Source organism: Mesoplodon mirus (genome assembly GCF_964341445.2).
Source record: "Mesoplodon mirus genome assembly, chromosome: 16".
NCBI lineage: Eukaryota > Metazoa > Chordata > Mammalia > Artiodactyla > Ziphiidae > Mesoplodon > Mesoplodon mirus.
The window spans coordinates 34,309,951-34,326,683 of NC_138992.1; the positions used below are offsets into that span (position 1 = coordinate 34,309,951).

Genomic DNA, 16,733 nt, shown 5'->3' on the forward strand with positions numbered 1-16,733 from the left:
CCTCCGGCCCCAGTGGGGGAATTAACACTCGGCAGTAGGTTGGGCTCCTTGACACAGATCCGCCATGACAAAGAGAGAGACTCGGGGACCGTGCGGAGGCACCAGCTTGGGCGGAGCCAAGGAGGGGGGGTTGCGGATGGCGCGGACGGGAGGGTTTGCACTTTAAAGTCGCAGTCGGCCCGTTTTCGTTTCACCCACCTCGACGTCTTAGGCCGGTTAAGGGTTAAATGGGTGCGGCCAGTCCTTGGAGCGCTGGTTATTCTGAGAAACCTAATCCATTTCCCGCTTGTACCCGAGGGGTTGGGGAGAGAAACCTTTGTACTGGTCTTAGATAATTTTCATTAGAAGCAGCGTTAGTCCGAGAGCATTTTTGAGTTCCTAGGGGAGAAATTAGTAATTTCAAGAAGAGGGGGATGGGGAGGTTATGCGATCACAAATTTTAGTTTTCGCATTGAAACAGTCTAGTTCCCATTCAAGCTCGCTAATTACTTGTTCAAACACAGAGGACCTGTGCCGATTTGGTTTTTTGAAAAAAAAGTATTGTGGGATTTCCCTGGGAAGGTAAAGAAAGGGAGTCATTTCCCGTAGTGAATGACAGTGAGTCTTCTGTTCATCATAAATCCTGTACCCTGTGGGATCACTGTATGGGTTAGTATCTTTCTGTGCTGTTTTAGGACCTTTCAAAAGGATATCTTAAGGAATAGTAAAACGGGGGAAATTGAAAAGTCGAAGGAGCTTTAAAATGAGAAAGAATTAGGAAGTTACGATATAAGGGCAGCTCGGGTGATAATGTATTCAATTAAATTTTGACTACTAGGAACAATGCAGTAATTCTGCATTTAAACTGAACAGTGACATCAGAAACACTGGTGACACCGGGAAGCACTTAATATATACATTTTAGTGCTCGCAGATAGTAAGAATCGAAGTTCCAGGATTCATGGGTGTTATTTTTTAAGAGTGTGTGCATATAACAAGGTACAGATAAATGAAGCCTTAGGGTCAGTTATGTACTGATCCTTGGTGGTGGTTTTACATTCACAATATATTAAAACAAGCAGTTTGGTCATTTCTCCCAGAAAATTAGCATGCTACGATCAGCTGTTGCAAAGATCAGTGGACTTGGGGTGGGGGGGTACCAACTAAAATTTAAACACTCCTGACAAGAGTAGCTATTAACAAAGTAAAAGGACGTGAATTGCATTCAACTGACAGGTATCGTGATTCTGGGAGTGTGATAGTGTAATGTTCTTCATAGGTGGTGTTTTCACTAAAAGCTGCTTAATTTTGGATTATTTAGTGATATTTGAAACTGGAGTTGAGATTTTGACCAAGTAAGATAACGGTTGGATTTTAAGGCCGCCTCTTGGTGAAATGTGCTTTAACCTTATGTGAAATTAGGATCTTCTGAACAAAGATGAGGTAATGCAATTTTAGTTTTGCTAAACCGGTGTTAATGGCTTTAAATGTACCCTCTGCATGCTGAGCATGCCAGTTTTTTTTTCTTAGCATTTTTTTGTGAGGCTGCATTAAATTTCTCGTGTAAAGAATCTTCCATAGGTAATTAGGTTTGAGGTGTTAACATACCTTGTTTACAAAAGGTGTAATTTTCAGTCTGTTTTAATGGAAAAAAATATCTAAATGCTACTTTTTTTTTTTTTCCGGCAGAACATCCAGTCATGGATAAAAATGAGCTGGTGCAGAAGGCCAAACTGGCCGAGCAGGCTGAGCGGTATGACGACATGGCGGCCTGCATGAAGTCTGTAACTGAGCAAGGAGCTGAATTATCCAATGAGGAGAGGAATCTTCTCTCAGTTGCTTATAAAAATGTTGTAGGAGCCCGTAGGTCATCTTGGAGGGTCGTCTCAAGTATTGAGCAAAAGACGGAAGGTGCTGAGAAAAAACAGCAGATGGCTCGAGAATACAGGGAGAAAATTGAGACCGAGCTAAGAGATATCTGCAATGATGTACTGGTGAGAATCAAACCATTCAGTTTAGCGTCGCTATGATATAGAGTTCCTGTAATGCATATCAGTTAGGTTACTCTCAACTTTTTCTTTCTTTGGTTTTTCTTTTCCTTTTAAAAATGGGGTGTTCTAGATTTCCAAGTCTTTCAGGGTGTCATTACTAAAAGATGTTAAAACAGTTGTATAAGTTAAATGCAAAGATGATTATCAATCAGTTCAAATAGATTAGTAGTGTTTTTCTAATTGAGAAGGTAAAGTAATAGTATATCGTTTCAGTTATGGTTAGAATATTTGTAGTAGTTCTAGAGCTGATTTTCTTTAAAGTACATATATGGATGCAGGAATTTTACATACCCTGTTTTAGGTAAAATGTAATAGGAGACTCGCTGTAGACATAGTAGCCTTCCCTGGATTAGCCACTATAATGTTAATGTAATGAGTCAGCCATGCAGAAAGCTGGCTTCACAGTTGCTTTTGCCTCTTCCTGCGTGTAAGTGTTGGAGGTCTCAACTTTGAACACTGACAACCACAATAAAAGATTATGAAAAACTCAAGCTTGATTTTTCCAGGCTCATTCAAGAAGTATTTTAAGTATTCAGTATCTACTTGTTGAAGCACTGCTTCTCTAAATAGCTTAAAAGAAGTGAACATTACATTTTGGTTAATTTAAAAATTTTCTTACAAATGATGATTTTCTGTAGCAGAAAAGTTTAAATCTGAGGATAAATTGGTAGAAGATCCAACCATTTAGCATATAACAACCTATATACACTAATACTTTCCCCTTTTAATGAACCAGGAGTTTTTGGAATAATAGAGAGATGCAGTATCCCAATTCCTCTGAAAATCCATCTGCGCTACTTAATTATTTGAACCTTGTTTACGGAAGAACTACTATAATGAGTGATATAGGATTATTTCTCATGTTGTGGGTTTGGAGTTTTTGTTAAAGTTATAATGGTATTATGATTCCTTTATACTAGTCTGAGACTAGTGGAATATCTTCAGTTTCTAAATTATGAGTATTTTTCTTAAATGATAATTTTCTTTAGGCTATCTTTTTAAAGAACAATTTTTATCTTAACGTGGGCGCACAGTCTTCTTATATGGTATCTGTCTTGTGTGTGGTTTGTTTTTGATTGCTTACTTGAAATCTTTACATTGATAGCTATCGTTCATTTCTAAGATGAGAAGGGAGTTCTGGCTTTTATTGCTACTAAATGACAAATGCTCATCTTGTGGTTTGCTAAGGTAATAAGAATATTTAAAATCTGAAAATACGATGTTTTCCTATAATAAAAAACATGTCGGGCTTTTCCCATCTTGCTCTGTTTACTGATTAGTACCTGTGTACGTTACTGAGTTTTGTTCGCTCTGATGTTTTTCCTCCAATTATTACACCTAATAGATCAAATAATTTTTATTTTGGTTTCAAAGAGTTTGCTACAAGTTATAATTTCCCTTAAGACAAAAGTCAATTTTAGGAATAAATGGGGGACGCAGTAACATTTACCCTCTACTTACAGCTTATTTGAGATTCCAGGTAGGTATTTGCATGTTTTCCACACAAGAAGTATAAAAGGTCCTGTCATTGTGAGGATTTTCCTAGGAAAAGACTATAGCATTTTTAACTTTACTTCCCTTTGGTTTCCTTAACAAGGAAAAAAATAGGATCCGTGGGTGAGAATAACTGGATTAATCTCTAACTAGCTTCTCCTTGTTGATATGATTATTAAGGGGGTTTCATACTGGTCACTACCCATGTTCTCCTTCAGAATAGCACTGGCTTCTTACCGAGCCTAAACGAAATTTCCACTTCAAAAGTATAGATAAATGAAAGTTTAATTCCTTTATTATACAAAAGACTCAGAGAATCCTAAACAAGCTTTTGCTTCCAGCCTTAGTCTTTTCGAAAGTAAAGCTCCATTAGTGATCTTTGCATGGCTCCTGCCTCCTAACATATAGTAGATACTCAAGTATTTGTTAAGTAAATGAGCAAAAAGGCTTCTTTTGGAAAAGAGGATAATAGAACTAGGTCAGCAGCACTGCTAATTTTCCAAGGGCTTTTCTGTTTCAACTTGGGAACATTCGATATTTACAGATACTGTGATTTGTTACAGGCAGGCTTCTTTCTTTCCCTGTCATCTTTTTTCAGGCAGGTCATGTTGACTCTGGAAACATCTTGCATAAAATTCCTTTTCCCCTTTTTAGTAAAATGGAAGAGTAAAATATAGCAGAACTGTTATTTCTCCTAGAGAAAAAAATTGTTTGAACTGATTTACTTGATGATTAATGAAAGTGTGCTTAATTATATCTCAGTATCTTACTTATCAAAATATAACCAGTTATAATTTTTATTACTCTAGTTTTTTTCTGAACTTTGACTTTTAATTTGAGGAAAACAAGCAGGTAATTCCTTTTCAGAAGTAACATTGGCTGGTGGCATCAGTGATGAACCAGACTTAATTGTTCTATTGAGTACCTGTATCATACTGGCTAAGAAAATATTCTCTTTCTTCCTACTAGTGGGAACTAACCTCCACGGTTCAGAGTTCTTCTGAAGAGCTCTTTAGTCCATTATTAGGTTACCGCCATTCTGGTTATGTGCACTTTATCAAGTGTTTGCTTAATTTATACCATTTACTTAAGCAGAGAAAGAGCAGGGAACATGTTACTTTGGACAGAAGTTTTAGATCATTACTATGGAAAATGGTCACTGGCTTTATTCTTCACAACATGGACTTCTCTTTATGCCAAAAAAATTTGCAGGTTTCTTCCTTGTGTCGTTAAATTGTGAACTAATGTAGTCTGCCTTTTCTACCAGATCTTAGACCAAAAGCTCTCGTGTTCGTGGGGGAGGGAATCAACACCTCTTCTGCCTAAACTCACAAGAAGCCAAAAAATTGGGTAGTTTATCTTGAACATGATGAAATGGAAAATGAAATGAGGATATGCATACTAGATTGAACCTAATTCAAACTCAAAGAAGAATGTAGTGTCGTAAAAAGAGCTCCAGGTTTTGAGTCAAACCAACTTTTTACCATTGAATAGCCGAGTGGCCTAAAGAAATCTTTCATCCCTCAGAGAAAACTGAGCTCAATTAAATGGGAATAATATCTACCCCATAGGATTGTTGTGGAGAAAGAAAATCAAGTACTCTTAGTGCCCCAATTTGTCTCAGTTTTGGGCTTCTGTTTAAAGCAGTGTCAGTAGTACAAACCTGTCTCTGATAATACAGAGGTCTCTCAACTCGGGAGTCCAAGAAGCCTGAAAAATGGTGTATTTTTCTAGGGCAGAGGGCCCGTACTGGCCAGCAGATTTTCAAAGGTTTCATTTAAAAATTGAAAGCCACTGGTATAAGGTAAAGAATGGCTTCCTTTCTCAAATCAGTAAAATCGTGAGTCTGCCATTTGTGACAGTTGGCCACAGTAGTTGTGTGATTCAGTTAACTTGACTGCGTTCCATTTTATTATGCTTCTCTACATTTTTAAGGTGTGGTTTTTAAGGTGTGGTTGCTGGGCACTGGGTTTTATCTCTAGCTCATAGAACTGCCATTAAGCAGGAGCAAGCTAGGAAACCAGGCAGCTTTGGGGTCCTTCCTAGTCTGAATATGTTAACACATTTTTGACCAGAGACATATTTTGGCCACAGGCGTTAGTTTCTGCAGAAATCCCCCGGTCAATAATGTGTTAATATGTGTCTTAGGCTTTAAAACTGCTATATAGAATTTTAAGTTGAAAATTACTAGGCAGTTCACTTATTGGAATAAGGGCTTCTCAGAAGAATTCTGCAGTGTTATATTCATTTTCACCACTGTATATATTTACATGTTTTTGTCAATAACTGCTTTTGGTATGTTTCAGAGTACAAAGACCTTATGTGACATAGCAGACAGCAACAGTCCCTTCCAGGAAGGAGTACATTGGATAGTCTTTTTGGGAATAAAATTCAGTAGTCTTTTTTAAAAGCGTTTTCATGATAACCATTAAACATTGACCCTGGTGAGGTATTTTGTATATTTGGGAAGTCTGAGGTGTGTGAAGTGTAAATGAAAGAAAATAAAGGAACAAAGAAAGGAGAGGTAGATGTTTGCCATTTGGTGGGAAGGGGAAGAATAACAACTTGATCAAGAGCAACAGGTTACCTGTCCTTTTTGGGCACAGCAATACTTAGATGAGAATGAAGTCTTTCCTGCCTGTTCTAAGAGGACATATAGATGACCTGGAGATGTTTAGTGATTCGATGAGCTGTGAAGATACTTAAAAGTGAACTAAGAGGAAAAGATGAAAGGATTCAAAGTTGGACTTAAAGCAAAAAACCTGAGGAAAATCTTAAAGTAGAGGAGGAACATGCACACTTATGCATCTAATCTGCCCAAGAAAGAGGAAGAAATTGTATTCAGCCCTAGCAGAGGCTTTTGAATTAGAAAGGAGGGAAACTAAAGCTACCTTAGAGTTGTAATAGCATATGGAGAGTAATTTTGCTTTTCATTTTTTTTTCTAAAAACCCAACTTTATCAGTAAAGAAATCTTACTGGTAACACCTCAATAGTGGTACAGTAGGAAGACCCAAATTAGTTGGTTAATTGGAAAGTGGTTCAAGTATGTGTTCATACTTGGTCTAAACATTTATTTTCAGTTAAAACAGATGTGTATGTTCATTTGCCCATTGCTTATGTGGAGCTAAGACCTTTTCTTTGAATATGCATAGATGCACAGTTTGGAAATAATTTACTAGACACCCCTAAAATAGATGCATCCTTTACAAAATGCTGTTTGAGTTTGCATAGCAGAGTGAGAACTTAAAAGCTAGAAGAGTAATCAGTTCATAATCCTAGAAATATGCAATTTTTCTAATCTTTTAGTTGTTTGAATAACCCAAGTGGTGTGCATGTGTGTGTGTGTGTGTGTGAGTGAGTGTGTGACTCTCCTTTAAAAACTAGTCGTTCGGCGCATTCAGCTTAGTTTTCATAGGAACACTTCTTTTCATACTTATATTTCATAACATTTAAGTAACATACTATTTTAAGTAATTATAGCCAAATATAATGGCATAGTTCGGGGAACAAATATGGGACTCTTAATAAGGATGTAACTGCTGATAGAAGCTGAAGGGAGTTCCGGAGAGTAGCCGAAAAACCTATCTGAAGTATTTAGCTCAAAGTCATGGGCATGATTGTTGTTTACTTAGGAATGAAAGGCCTAATGTAAAGCCAGTCTATTAGGTAAGTAGGATTTGGTTAATCCAGCAAATTAAGTGATGGTTCATTCTATCAGAACAGTAGGTGGGAACATTGCTTTATTTAAAAGCCTTTTCCAATAATTTTGCAGGAGATTAGGGGGAGAGAGAGGGGTACTGGTTAGATCATGAAGGGTCTACTATGTTATAAATTAAGGAATGTGGGACTTAATGGCCGTATGAAAACTTCAGGCAAAGGAAGTGACACCAGATTTTGCCAGCAACAAGGTGTGTTGATAGACATGCAAAAATAATTCTACTCTTATAAAGAAAATCAGAGCTTTTGATTTGACCTTTTTTTTTGATTTCTGATCATCCAGTTCTGTTCTTTGGACTAACTTTCTCCTTTTACTAATGTCAGAAATAGATTCTCAGTGCCCTCCATCATAGTTTATCATCATTCATATATTAACCTTGGGGTTTTTTTGGAATTGGGGCTTTAATCTATGAAAGACATAGGGTTTTTTTTTTTCCCCCATGAATATATTACCTATTTTCATATCTGATGACTGGTTCTACCACATAGAGGGAGCCCAGTATGTGAAATAGTTCTTCATTTATAATATTAAATGTTATTGGACCATTTAGATTAATTTGACCACAAGTTTTTTATTCCAAAATAGGTGATCTTTGACACATTTATATTGAAGAACATGTATGTGTATGAGAAATTTTTTAAAAGTCAAAATTATGGATGTTCTGATGTCAGCTAAGTTAAAAACTTAATGTAGTCCATTGCAATTCTAATAAGCATTAGAATTTTTTTCCTAGAATTCCTGAGATATTCCTCTTGTAATTTCATCCTGGTTTCCATAGCTCTTTTCTTTATTATGGTTTTACATTGAGAATAAACACTGCCCTTTAGAGGATTTAGAATTGCTGTCAATTTCAGCGTGCTACAAGCAAGAGTTCATCTTCCTTTTGAAACTACCTGTCCTTTCTAACCTCTTAATTTTTAGCACATTTTCTAGGCTTAATCAAAATGACATCTTGGACTCAACTTTGACTTCATTTTCTGATTGCAAGTTATTGCTGTGTTGCCTACATCATAGGTTCTCAACCCTTTACATTGTTGATACTCATTTGTATGATGCACTCCCATGGGTGGTACCCAGGATTATTTGTCATTGCCATTGTACTAGTTAGTAGTAGTTCTACCCATTACTCTCCCACTCAGAAGCATATTGGCAAGAAAGTGATGGTGTGAGGAAGGGTAAACTTGACCTAATTTTAATGGACAGAAAATAAATTGTAAACCTTTTACAGCTAGTGGTGGTCATTCACTCGGACTTGCTATCTTTACTGTTCTTTTCCCAGTTCTGTGCTATATACAGACAGCTCTTACTCTTCTTACCCTTTTTTTTTTTTTTTTTGCCGTACGCGGGCCTCTCACTGTTGTGGCCTCTCCCGTTGCGGAGCACAGGCTCCGGACGCGCAGGCTCAACCACTGCGCCACCAGGGAAGCCCTCTTCTTACCTTTTTATAAAACAGTGCTTTCCTTCTGTTCATTTGCTCCATCTTTGCCAGAATACCCTCTATAAAGCCTTCAGCTCTACTTTGGTCTTATTACTTTCCCTGACACAAGCCATTGCTAATTCCCATCTTTATGGCCCGAGGGTTTCCTGAGAGTTTCATTACTCTGATTTGTAACTTATTTTAATTTTGAAGTCCATGTTGTTTTTGAACTTTAGAAGATTGGCTCTATTTCTTTATTCCCCTTAAAAACAGGACCATTGACATTTGTGGTATTTAATATGTAAAGTACGCTGAAGGAATGATACGCTTAATATTTAGTTGGCACAAATTTGAATTTGGCTTGGGAGAAATGGCATGCTTAGCCACCACATTCTTATCAGTTCCCATTGTACTAAGTACATTTCTTTGCAATGGGTCATTCTCCTTTATTCTGTAGTGAGCATTTCCCTATAATGATGAAAAACTTGTATCTGTAAAAATTGCTATGCAGTAGCAGTTATCATTTGTCACTGATATAGTTTTGCATTTTCTGGTAAGGTATAATGTGACATAAGTAGTGATGTAGTATAAAATAGTCTTATATCTTGGCAGATTTCACTAATGTTTTTCTGTTGGCGTTAGTTTGCTATAGTGTGGATCTTGGGGGCAACAAAGCATGGTTGAATATATCTGACTTCTACCAGTATGGTCCTGTTGTATGGCACATTCATGTTTGTTTGTATTGGAATAGATAACTAAAAGGTTTCAGCATATAAGCTTTTTCTTTCTTTCGACAGAATTTGTGAGTTTTCTTCCATTCTCCCCCAAATAAAAATACGGTTACAATGGTATTAGCTACAGGTAGGATGGCAAAGTAAGAATGTAAGGACAGTCAGTCAAATGTTAATCTGTAGAGTTAAGTAAGTCAAACTAAGACTTTGTCCAATTGGTTGACTTGTATGCATGTTCATTCTTTTTCTTTTTCCTCTTTTTTTTTTTTTTTTTTTTTTTTTTTTTTTGCGGTACGCGGGCCTCTCACCACTGTGGCCTCTCCCGCTGCGGAGCACAGGCTCCGGACGCGCAGGCTCAGCTGCCATGGCTCACGGGCCCAGCCGCACCGCGGCATGTGGGATCCTCCCGGACTGGGGCACGAACCCGCCTCCCCTGCATCGGCAGGCGGACTCTCAGCCACTGCGCCACCACGGAAGCCCTGCATGTTCATTCTTTTAAAACCTAGAAAAGGTGCAATTTTTTTTTTTTTTCTTCTGCGGTACGCGGGCCTCTCACTGCTGTGGTCCCTCCCGTTGTGGAGCACAGGCTCCGGACACGCAGGCCCAGCGGCCATGGCTCACGGGCCCAGCCGCTCCGCGGCACGCGGGATCCTCCCGGACCGGGACACGAACCCGTGTCCCCTGCATCGGCAGGCAGACTCTCAACCACTGCGCCACCAGGGAAGCCCAACGTGCAATTTTTGTAGTATTGGAATTTCATTTATTTGAATTGCTTAATGAGTTGGACATCATTAGAGAAGTTAGAAATGTTTTAGTGGAGGTTAACTTCCATCTCGCAAACAAGTTCCAGGATCTACGAGTTTTTTTAAATTAGCGGTATTACCAAGGAACCCAGTGGTGAGTTGAATGTTTCTCATCTAAGAGATTAAATACAAATGCTTTTCTGAGAAAGACCTACTTCTCTTGTTGATCCAAGACTCATGAATTGTCAATTCATAATTATTTTTGCTCCTTAAAACAACATACATTAAACACCATTGCCCAGAATTTCAAAGGAATACTTGGATCACATTCAACCAAGGGACACGTGATGAAAATCCTACTCAAAACACATTACCTTTAAAATGTGATTCTGGGAAATTGACAGTTGAGGACAGTGTATAGGTAGGCAGTAGTATTCTTAGAACAAGCAAATTCTCAAGTCAGTAATTTGATGAGTATTTTACTGTGGTGTTTAGAAGATGTTTGGAAATATGACATCAAACGGATCATAACACTTTGTTAACAGTAATGACTTCCCTTCAGTTTCCCATTTGATAGTTTCCATCTGATAAGAGGATTATCAGACTTAAATTTAATTGGATCATAAGGATAAGACTTGAAGAATAATCTTATGTAATATTTCTAAAAAATAAACTATAATGTGTGCTGCTTTACTTTAAAGGGGTGATACAACCTAGCACAGACTACGCAGACTTTTGGTGTTTGATTTTTTTTTTTTTTTTTTTTTTTTTTTTTGCGGTACACGGGCCTCTCACTGTTGTGGCCTCTCCCGTTGCGGAGCACAGGCTCCGGACGCTCAGGCTCAGCGGCCATGGCTCACGGGCCCAGCTGCTCCCCGGCATGTGGGATCTTCCCGGACTGGGGCATGAACCCGGGTCCCCTGCATCGGCAGGTGGACTCTCAACCACTGCGCCACCAGGGAAGCCCTGGTGTTTGAATTTTTTTAATTCATTTTATGACTCTGGGCAGGTATTACATCTCTGTGACTCTTATTTCCACATCTGCAAAATGGAAGTAATAATAGCATCTACCTCTAGGATATTTTATATAGAGTTAATACATCCCCGTGGTAATAGTAGATAGCAAGTATACTGCTTACCTTCTTTTGTGCTTCTTTGATATCACTTCATTGTGGCTTGATTTATTAATTTTGGATTAAGTTTAAGAGAATTTTAATAAACTGCTTAAACTTTAAATTTAATATTTATTGATTACTTGCTACTTTATAAGCCCTGTGCATAAAGAAAAACATAATAAATATAAAAAGCCTCTACTCATAAAAAGAATCTCAGCAACCTAGAGGGGAAAGTACTGTGTGTTGGTCAAATTCAGAAGAGCTGGTCTTCAACCTTCTTTTTTAAAAGTGGCTGATAATCTGGTCCCACTAAGGAATTATACATAACACACAGTGTGCATGTGCAAGTTTAAAGAAACACTATAAAAAATGAGGTTTTTAAAACAAAAAATGCTTTGTGATGGAAATATTGGGAAATGGGGCCTTGATTGGTGAGAAACTTCAGCCCAAGTAGGTCAGCATTAATGCTACCTCTGAGAAGGGCTCTGGGGAAGGGGAGAAGGAAAGCCCCCTAGTGTCAGACAGTTTTAGCAGTTATCACTCAATGCTCAATAATTTCTTTTTGGTACTTTTCACCATCTTTTAATCTTTAAGGGGTACGTTTCGAATATGACTAAAATACTGATTTTCAAAAAAAAACATTTTAGAACACTCCAGGCTTTCTATCAGCATTGAGTTTTTATGTGGTTATCTTTTGTTTCATTTTTGGTAAGAATCAGGGAGCCAACTACTCTGGCTTTTTAACAGGAATTAAAATGAAATTTTAGGCTGGTTTCAACATTCCTTAAACACCAGAGAATAATATATCTTGGCTTTATGAAATTCCTTGTTACTATTTTAAAAGTTAGATGGTGCAGATTTGCCATCTATTTCTTATTAGTGGAAAATGCATTCAGTTAAGTGACTGGTCAGAGTCCTCTATGATTCCATCCTTGAAGTTAAGTGACTGGTCAGAGTCCTCTATGATTCCATCCTTGAAGTGAAGTGACTGGTCAGAGTCCTCTATGATTCCATCCTTGAAGTGAAGAAGCTCTGTCCCTTCATATCTGTGTGACTTTGTCATTTATAGAACACCTAAAATTTTACTGTGTGCCAGCATCGCACAGAAAGTCTTCAAATACGTACCATCTAATTCATTAGCAGTTTTGGTGGAGCACTTTTGGAAGTAACTGGTGGAGTTGCAATTGAAAGAAAGGAAAGCAATGCAGCCACAAGAGGGAGTAAGAGAATAATTTCTAAATTGATGGGCCTTCGTTGCAACGAAAATAGCTGCTTGCCTTTTAGAATTTTGAGACTTTAGGAATGATAAAAGTCTCAGGGGCTCTACAGAATAAAGTGAAAGTTCTGGGAAAATTCTCTGTGTACAAGGGAATTGTGCAGGACCAGAATTGTGAACTTCTACGTTGTGCTATAGAATTTGAATTAAACTTTGTTTTGAGGATATTATTTAAAATGACATTTGTGGGCCTTTTGAGTTTTCTAATTGAATAATAAAATAAATTGGGAAGTGAATTTTACAGAATCATTGGATTTGGGGCTTGAAGGAGCATCTACCCTAGCTTTTTCATTTTCACAGATCAAGAAGCTGAAGCAAAATAAGACTTTGTCCAATTGTGTGACCTGTATGCATGTTTGTTAATCCAGGAGAGATACTGTTGCATTTAATTTACGAGGAGTGCCCAATTTTTGTTGCATTGGAATTTCATGTTATTTGAATTGTTTAATGAGTTGGACATTAGAGAAGTTAGAAGTGTTTTTTAGAGAAGGTTAAATCCCATCTTGTAACTGGAAAAATTACCACTTTGTTTAATTTCATTAAAAGTGATGGCTTTCAACCGCAGAGCACAGGGAGATCAGCTCGGTGCTTTGTGACCGCCTGGAGGGGTGGGATGGGGAGGGTGGGAGGGAGGGAGATGCATGAGGGAAGGGATGTGGGAACAGATGTATATGTATGACTGATTCACTTTGTTATAAAGCAGAAACTAATAAAAAGAAAAAAAAATCCTAAAAAAAAAAAAAAGTGATGGCTTTCGTTTTAGACTATATTTTAGGGTTCTATACTTAAATGAAAATAGCAAGAATCACACTTGAGGGCCTTGTGCTTCAAGTTCTTGGCACCTTTTCCCTTTTAGCCATATCGGCATTTTTTGTGTATGAAAGCGTACTATCTCTATCCTGGCCTCTTTTCCTTTGTGTTCAGGGAAGAGGGCCATGATAGTACAGTCTAAAACAGAGCAGTGGGTTGTAGAGGCTTGGTCTTCCCCATGCACAACACACATCTGGTGAAATCAAGTCAAAGGAGACAATTGCCCAGCTATGTTTTCAAATTGCAGTCCGTAAATGTCTCATTAGAGGTTGATTCTTTTGCTTTATTATTCTGGGACTATTTACTGTTTGCTTAGTGACTTTTTAATGTATATTAATTAATGGAAATTAAATTTAACAGTATAACCAATTGTTGGAATACTCTCCAAGACAAAGTGGGAACCTCCTCTCCACCTCTCATTTTTATTCGCAAATGCATCACTTATTTTTGTGACTTTTTTTCTCCTAAATACAAGTTTTACCAGCCCAATAAGGAAATTTGAAAAACATAGATGAGCACATAAAGGGTATAAGAGTGGAGAGCAAAACTCACTGATAATGCCGTCTTCCAGAAATAGTCACTTTTTTAAAATCACCTTTTAAAAAAACTATTTATTTTTGGCTGCACTGCATCTTCGTTGCTGTGCACGGGCTTTCTCTAGTTACGGCGAGCGGGGGCTACTTTTCGTTGCGGTGCACGGGCTTCTTATTGCGGTGGCTTCTCTTGTGGAGCATGGACTCTAGGCGTGCGGGCTCAGTAGTTGTGGCTCAGTGGGCTCTAGAGCGCAGGCTCAGTAGTTGTGGCTCAGTGGGCTCTAGAGCGCAGGCTCAGTAGTTACGGCACACGGGCTTAGTTGCTCTGCCGCATGTGGGGATCTTCCCGGACCAGGGCTTGAACCCATGTCCCCTGCACTGGCAGGCAGATTCTTAACCACTGCCCCACCAGGGAAGTCCCCCAGAAATAGTCACTATTAAGAAGGTTTTCCTTTAAAACTTACTTTTATATAAGTGTAATATTAAGTAACCAAAAGTGAAAATAGCTTCTTCTACATATGGTAATTAAACTGCCTTTCTAACCATTTGTTTTTTAACTTTTTATTTTGAAATAAGTCCAAATTTTCCCATATATCCTTTACCTGATTCCCCAAATGTTAACATGTGTAACTACAGTATAATGATCAAAATCAATAAATTAATAAAATAATGGATAAAATAAACTATTATATAACCTATAGCACTTACAAATTATACCACTATAATTGCCTAATTCTGGTCCAGAATTCAATCCAGGATCACAGTTTGCATTTCATTGTCATGTCTCCTTACTCTTCTTTAATCTGGATCAGTTTTTCAGTCGTTGCCTTTTGCCACTTTTTTCAAGAGAACTGGCCAGTTGTTTTGTAGAATATCCCTCAATTTGGATTTGTCTGGTGATCCCTCATGAGTAAACTCAGATTGTGCATTTTGGGGAAGAATTCCTGGAAATATTGTGCCCTCCTTGGTGCATCATATTAGGAGACACATGTTGTTCTGTTACCGAACCATTATCTTTAGATAGGACATTATATTTTCTAATTTAAACAGCAGGGAGGACTTCTAAAAACACCCTGTGGTGCAAAAGTATCATTTTTTTTTAAGATAGATGCCCCATAAGTATGAATACTTTATCAAAGGTTAGAACTAAATATAGTTTGCCAAAGTCCTTTTTAAATGGGTTATGTAATTTTATAATGAATGGATTACTGTTTTGAAAGGGGGAAGAAATCCCAGCTCTATAACTTGTGATTTTCCTTTGAAATACATTTTCATTAATTAGCTTCATGTATTCTAATTGACAAGCTAAATCACAGCCACTAGCCCAGTAATTTTTTTTTTTTTTTTTTTTTGCGGTACGCGGGCCTCTCACTGCTGTGGCCTCTCCCGTTGAGGAGCACAGGCTCCGGACGCGCAGGCTCAGCGTCCATGACTCACGGGCCCAGCCGCTCCGTGGCATGTTAGCCCAGTGATTTAATTTGAGTGCATAGTGACAGGTGGTCTTTCTTTAGGGCTGAAATAAATATATAAACGGTTTACAATGAGTTCTTGTTAATTTTTTAAAGTTTAGTCTAAGGACCCTTACTCTCTACATTGTCTGATTCCCATTTAAGAAAAAAAGGAGGGGCTTCCCTGGTGGCACAGTGGTTGAGAGTCCGCCTGCCGATGCAGGGGACACGGGTTCGTGCCCCGGTCCGGGAAGATCCCACATGCCGCGGAGCGGCTGGGCCTGTGAGCCATGGCCACTGAGCCTGAGCGTCCGGAGCCTGTGCTCCGCAATGGGAGAGGCCACAACAGTGAGAGGCCCGCGTACCGCAAAAAACCGCCCCCCCCCCACAAAAAAAAACCCAAAACAAAACAAAAGAAAAAAAGGAAAGGACAAGTGAGGAATAGTGGTGGGGGGCGGGACATGTTCAGTGCGTTAGAGAAGCTTTCCTGGGGTGAAATTTGGAAGGAAGGTTTTGAAATGAATGCTACTGTGAAACACAAGAAGATCGAATGAGGAGGTGTCATGATTTTGTGTTTGAAACTCCCATCACTCCTCTTGGTGGCAGAGTTGTAGTACCAAAATCTAGGTGTCCTGACTTGCAAACAAATTTACTCTACCTTGCTGCTTCGAACTGTCCTCCCACCCTATCTCTGGTGAAGCTTTGTAGTTGTTTGTCTCCCTTAGTTGCCCCCTCCAGAGGCATTACATAGTACCTGGCGCTTATCCAAGGGTCCTGAAAGCATATTAGGATATGCTTTGGCTGCCCTTTGGCTGCTGTTTCTGAATATATGTGCTTAGTACAGCACCCAAACACCTGTCATTTTTGAGCAATTTCTAGGTCTTTAAAGAAGCAGAACATTGTTCCTTTTTGAGCAAAATATTCATTATCTAACCTACAATATCAACCTCAATAATTTTTACTACATTTTATCTTAACTATATATTTAGAAGTTTGTTAAGATGATGAACTTTTGATAGTCTTCTCGATGTTAGGCTTTTCTCCTTTAAGATTGTTCTAAGTTTCCTCTGCTATATTTAAATGAAGCTCTTCAAATTACTCTACAAATTCGGCCTGGGGATTTGATGTTTGAGTGCCTAATATGTGCAAAACGTTTGTCTTTAAGGAGCCTATAAGTAGATTAAGAATACATATGTGAAAAGTCAAAGGTGCAAAATCATAATTCTTTTAAATTACACTTGCTCTGGATAACATGTTGCAGAGCATAGGATATAAAGTTCAAAAAACAAAACTCTTCTGATGTCATCCCACTTCCTCAGAGGTAATGTCTAATCTTTTTTGTATCCTCCTGGGAACTTGCAGTGCCCACGCAAACTGTCCTTGAAGAATATACACAGGTAGGATCTTATACAAACTA

General features: G+C 38.3%; 1 protein-coding gene across 2 annotated transcripts in view; it reads left to right on the top strand.

Annotated features, from left to right (window-relative positions):
* Window positions 1-16,733, top strand: part of YWHAZ (tyrosine 3-monooxygenase/tryptophan 5-monooxygenase activation protein zeta) — a 33,541-nt gene that overhangs the window by 1,560 nt on the left and 15,248 nt on the right. For both annotated transcript variants that reach the window (XM_082600771.1, XM_082600772.1), the window contains exon 2: window positions 1,669-1,973. In XM_082600771.1, the coding sequence (XP_082456897.1) occupies window positions 1,680-1,973 (294 nt within the window). In that variant the 5' untranslated portion in view covers window positions 1,669-1,679. The remainder of the gene's footprint in view (window positions 1-1,668; window positions 1,974-16,733) is intronic.